Source organism: Mustela nigripes, chromosome 3 (genome assembly GCF_022355385.1).
Source record: "Mustela nigripes isolate SB6536 chromosome 3, MUSNIG.SB6536, whole genome shotgun sequence".
Taxonomy (NCBI): domain Eukaryota; kingdom Metazoa; phylum Chordata; class Mammalia; order Carnivora; family Mustelidae; genus Mustela; species Mustela nigripes.
The window spans coordinates 137,097,007-137,103,006 of record NC_081559.1 but is presented as its reverse complement, the minus strand read 5'-3'; the positions used below and the strand labels follow the sequence as shown (position 1 = coordinate 137,103,006).

Here is a 6,000-nt window from a genome sequence, read left to right as displayed (position 1 = left end):
TTCCTTGGATCCACCCAGACCTGACACCTTGAGTCTAAGTGTGCGCAGCCGGGACAGGCAAGTCGCGCGTGCTCTGGGCGCGAGGCGGCAAGCGGGGGACAGTCTCGGGGCGGCCACGAGGTCTGTGTCCCTGCCTCCTCCCCGTGCCCCTCCTGTTTCCTGCACTGCTAGCAGCCCGGGACGCGAAAGCCCTTCCAGAAGTTCTCTCCGCCTGGGGGAGAGCGAGGCGCCGGCAGCTCTCCGCGCTCCCTCGCCGCGGGTGCCCGCGCACGTGGGGAGCAGCTGGCGCAGGTGGCGCCGGGGTGCGGTCGATGAGGCGCAGCCTGAGGAAGATGCTGAGCCCTGGGAAGCAGGAGGAGCCCCAGGGCGCAGTCTACCAGGGTGTGGAGAACGACATGGACGACTCCAAGGACTCGCTTAAGGTACGCCGGGCGATGGGCGAGCCGGACGGGTCCGAAGCCGGGCGGGGGCGGCAGTGCTTAACTCTGCGCTCCTGCGTTCGGGGTTTCCCAGCCCGCAACCCCGCGACGGGAGGACGCCGAGCACTGGGGACCTTCTGAGAATGGGGGCGGGGGCGTTTGCGAGGCGCCCCAGGAGCGTCTGCTGGGTCCAGTTTGCCTGCCGCTTTGCTCAACCTGCCCTTACCCCGGCGCGGGCACCTGCAGTCTGGGGAGACTTACCCCCAAGTACGGGGAATGGCGGGACTGGCGGGCTCCTCCGGGGAGTGGGGGCGTCAGGAAGGACTGTGGAAGAAGAGGCCTCTTGACGTGGGATGGGTGGTCTTCTCGAGGCGCTCAGGGCTAGGATGGGCTGGGTCGCTTGCATGGTTCCCGGGACACCCTGGCGTCCGTCCCAAGAGGCAGCACTAGCTGCAGAGGGCCGGGCCGGGTCGGGGGACCGAGGCTGTTGAGGGCTCAGCAAACCCGCCCCTGGCTTTCCGCCCGTTGTCAGCAGGAGGAATGGTCTTTTTTGTTTGTTTGTTTGTTTGTTTTGTTTTGTTTTAACGTTAATATTACAAGTCTTTTCGACCCCACCCCCTACCTCAAATCCATTTCCTGAATTGGAACCGTGTTATCAGTGCCTCCAGTATTTTCCAGAGCGCTGGGGAGGAGGAGTTTGAACAAATACATACACGTGACACGAAATTATATTTTAGAGTACTTTAAAATTCAGTTACAGATGTACCTCACTGTGTTTTTGGAGCTTTATAGTATTCCCTTACATGAATGTATCATGATTTACTTCACTAGTTCAGCATGAGTGGACTCTCAGGTTGTGTTTGTTTTTGTTGTGTTTTGCTATCACACATGTGCTTGTGTAGTGAGTGTGGATATAGCTTATTCTGTTAGTATATTAGTGAATATGCATGCATATCAAAGTCTTAGCAGAACCAAGATGTGTGTGCAGCTTTAATTTTGATAGAAATCACCAGCTTGACCTCTAAATAGGTTGCACAGATTGTTACTGAGACAAGTGCGTGTAATGGATCACATAAACTGACAAACCAGCCTTCCCCTCTTTGCACATCCAGATCAAACACTTTTTTTCTTCCCTTCTCCTTAATATAAACATATTAACTAGGGTCTTTTGGCTTAATCCAAAGGACTGAGGTTCTGAGTTCCAGGGCTAGGATAGTGTTTTTGGAATTAATATTACAGACTGGAAGAAAATTGTACATTTCACAAATCTCAGAAATACTTCACTTACCAACGTGGTTTTGTTTTCAAGAGATATTTGCCAAAGGATTTCTACAGCACAGAGTCTCAAACTTCATATTTTTGTTTGTAGTTCATGTAGTTTTATTGCCTAAGTCAAGTAGAGCCATTTATGTGATTTAAGGCTTTTAGAGGCTACAATAGAGCTTGTAGTTTGAAGGGTTTATGTATTTTATTAACTAAAGTAATTCCAGATCATTCTGTAGGAATGTCAGCGGTGAGACTAATTACAAATCGGTACCTATAATACTGTAGAGAGTTCTGACTCTAAAGGTTTTCTGATTAAAAAGATGTGGTGTATAGTATTTTCTCCAGCATCTCCACACCATCTCAGGAATACTTAAAAAAAATCAAAGGATGGAAGAAACCTTACAAGATGAGAAATGTGGACAGAGAACCATCTGATTGAGGCCTTTACCTTTTTCCATGACACTCTAAGCATTTGACCCTTCATTTGTCAAAATCTTTCACCTGCTTCCCTCTTTTTTACCCCATTACTGCTTGTATTTCATTAAAGCAACCTAGAACAAATGCATTTGATACCTCTGTGTGTTTTTTTTTTTAAAGATTTTTATCTATCCATTTGACAGATCACAAGTAGGCAGAGAGGCAGACGCAGAGAGAGAGATGCCTCTGTTTTAAAGTGCTTAGAATTAGTTTCTTTAAAAGTGATTATGTTCTGTATCTAGTCATGTAGTTTGGAATCCAAAAGAATCTGAAGTAACCCTGTGACAAAAAAACAAAACAAAAAAATAAAACTATATTGAGTGAATATAAAATAATTCTGTCTAAATGACATTCCCGAATTACTTTCAGAACTTTAAAAAGTCTCTTCAAAACCCAACTTAACATATGCTGTACTAAATCCAGACTGTTTAGCACATCTGATGAGCTTATATAAAGTACTTAGATGCTCTTTTGTCATTTTGAATTCAGCAGTACCTTATGAGCGTCTGAGTCTAGTATTTGTCCTCTAGAGCATGTAATTGGGTTTGTGTTGACAGCACGTCACTGATCAGACCTGTAGACTGTTCTCTCCAGCCCTGCAGGGTGGGCAGTGTAATCCCTTTATTACTGGGAGAACATCAAATTCAAGTGCTAAAATACTTCCAAATGTAATTAGACACTTTCTTTGGTAGAGTGAGACATTGAGAAACAGTGTATTTCTGAAAGAACCTCATTTTTAATTTTATTATTGAATCTGTTTAAGTTTAGAAATGGTTGCATGCTCCCTGTTCTATCATTCATTCACCAAAATTATGGGTTGTTACATAGAGTTTTGTAGTTGAAAAGTGATTCATGTGTATTTAAAAGACTATCATAGAAAAATGATTTATTCGGTACTATTCTGTGATAACAGAGCAAAAACCAAAGTTCAAACTTTTAAGGGATTTCATTTTATTTATTTCAACCTGGCATTTGTTGAATGAATCCTTTGAGTTGTTGAGTAAATCCTAATATGCTCCATGTTTATTAACTATATTAAAAAACATTAAGTAGTTTAACAATTTTAGGTCAATGCGTGTCAAACATGACCAGTCACAGCCAAAGGTAGAATTAAAGCAAGTATCTGGATTATTTGTTTGGAGAATGTTGCTGCATTTTCAGGAAGTAGTTATTTTATGGTGGTTTCTATGAAAAGCTACTGTCTTGTAAAATGTTTTGTTTTCATTTCATTTGATGAAATATTTGATAAGAAATACCTTCAGAAAAAAGTCAGATTATTACTTGGTCTCATATTTGCAAAGCTGGGAGGAACATTGAGAAATAATTTTAGCCAATATATTAGTATAGCATTGGAATGAGGCTCCATTAATTTTTCCCACTGATTTTTAAAAAGGTAGTCTGGGGAAATTCTGAGGTGTATACGGGTCCATATGACCCCACCTGCTGCTCTCCTTTCTCTCCTTCCTTCAGTTTCTTTTTCTGGAAAACCTATTTACATATATAAACTACCACGCAAAATAAGTATCCAAATGTGTAGAGCACATTTAGCATAGACAGTCTGAGGAATGAACTAGAGAATGTTTCTCAAACTTTTTTGTGTGTGTCTTAGAACACCTTTAAACTTAAAATTGATGATTCCAAAAAATGCTTGTTTATGAGGTTAAAGCTACCAATAGTTACCGTATTAGAAATTAAAGTGGAGAAAACACTTAAGACATGGGAATCCATGGCACGCATTCTAGTAACTGTCAGTGCTATAATGTCACCATACCTTCTGTGGCCTGTCTCTCACTGCGCAGTCATGAGAGACAGAAAGAAAGGCTAGGCTAGAGAATGGCATCCTGTAGCTCTCCCGAAAGCCTCAAGGAGGAGGGAGAATTTAGGAGGGCATTTAGAAGGTGGATTGGAAAGGAAAGAGAACAGGGCACACTTCATTCAGGTGGACAGACTGGTATAGTTTGAGCTAAGCACAACATGGACACGGTGCAGCATGGTGCTAGAAGAGGCTGGCTTCTGGAGTAGAGCACTTGTGTGCAGTTCAGGGACATGTCAGAGTTTGGCGGCAGCCTCAGTTTTGGCCCACACTCTGCAATTTGGCTTTGGCTTTGGCAATCAAATATGAAAATACCTTATTCAGTGCCATTTCTGCTGTCTTCTGGCTGGTGTGTTATCAGTGATACCATCATATCTAAACACTATAAAAATGTTAGCAATAGAATATGGCATGTTGTTCGTATTTGTTAATACCTAAACACTTTCAAATATAAGGAATTCTAGAAGCAACTTAGACTAACACTCTTGTCAGTCAGTTGAAGTGTAATTAATAAACATGATTATATTTAATTATTTTGAAAATTCCTTTTTTTTCTTTCTAAAGATTTTATTCATTTGAGAAGGTGCGAGAAAGCACAAGAGTTGGGCGAGCAGAGAGTGCAATGCGAGACTCGATCCCTGGACCCTGGAATCATGACCTGAGCCAAAGGCAGATGCTTAATTGACTGAGCCCCAAATTTGAAAATTCTTAATTTTTTGTATAAAACAGATAGTAAGAATTTTCAAGTAGGGAAGTAGAATATGGAACTAGACTGTCAGTTAATACAGATATTATAAAAGGATACATTACTTAATTTTTGAAAAAAACAACATACTTTTGATCTAAAGTATTCATGAAAATTTAAATAATGCAAGGCAAGGTAATAGAAGTAAGTTCATCACATTAAGGTTTTAATAAAATTTTGTTTGCTATAGTAACATTAATAACATCAAATGAAATTATTTTTAAAGATTTACTTATTTTTTAGTAAATTTATTCTGTTTAGGCCATGAGGTTTTCTAGAAAAAGTTCGGCTTGGGAATTTTTCATATCTTGTGAGAATGAGTCAAAAGCGGAATATCAACATTGTCACCACAAAATTTCATAAGGAAGAGATACAGTGTCATTTATGATAAATTATCCTCAGTCCAGTCATGATAAAGAATATAAAAAGCAAGAGGAAGAAAAAAGAGTATTAGAGAAAAATAAGGTATTCAAAAAAAGCTCTCACTTTTCCCCTGACATCAGTGGAAATGAGCATATGTTTGGAGTTACACTTTCACAGGCCAGTGACAACAGCCAACTATGCCAAAAACTTACTGAACTTGCTCTCCAAGATCTGTTCTTATGGTTCAAAATATTTCAGTCTATCACACACTTCGTTCTTTTTTCTTTCTTTCTTTTTTTTTAACTATTAGCCAAATCTCTTTTTTTTAAATTAACATATAAGGTATTATTTGACTCAGGGGTACAGGTATGTGAAACATCACTCTTACACAATTCACAGTGCTCACCATAGCACATACCCTCCCCAGTGTCCATATCCTAGCCACCCCATCCCCCCCATCCCCCTCCCCTCCAGCAACCCTCAGTTTGTTTCCTGAGATTAAGAGTCTCTTATGGTTTGTCTCCCTCTCTGGTTTCATCTTTTTTCATTTTCCCCTCCCTTCCCCTATGGTCCTCTGTCTTATTTCTCAAATTCCTCATATCAGTGAGATCATATGATAGTTGTCTTTCTCTGATTGACTTATTTTGCTTAGCATAACAACCTCAAGTTCTATCCACATGGCAAATGGGAAGATTTTGAGGGTTTTTTTAAATGGAGATAGATAGATATACAGATATATATAGATATATAGATATATATCACATCTTCTTTATCCATTCATCTGTTGATGGACATCTAGGCTCCTTCCATAGTTTGGCTGTTGTGGACATGCTTCTAAACATTGGCATGCACGTGTCCCTTCGGATCACTACATTTGTATCTTTAGTGTAAATACCCATTAGTAGGATTGCTGGGTC

General features: G+C 40.8%; 1 protein-coding gene across 1 annotated transcript in view; it reads left to right on the top strand.

Annotated features, from left to right (window-relative positions):
- Nucleotides 1-311: 311 nt before the first annotated feature.
- The window catches only part of TRPA1 (transient receptor potential cation channel subfamily A member 1), a 64,678-nt gene continuing 58,989 nt past the window's right edge, over nucleotides 312-6,000 (top strand). Inside the window, exon 1 of the mRNA XM_059392879.1 lies at nucleotides 312-422. Within this exon, the coding sequence (XP_059248862.1) occupies nucleotides 312-422 (111 nt within the window). The remainder of the gene's footprint in view (nucleotides 423-6,000) is intronic.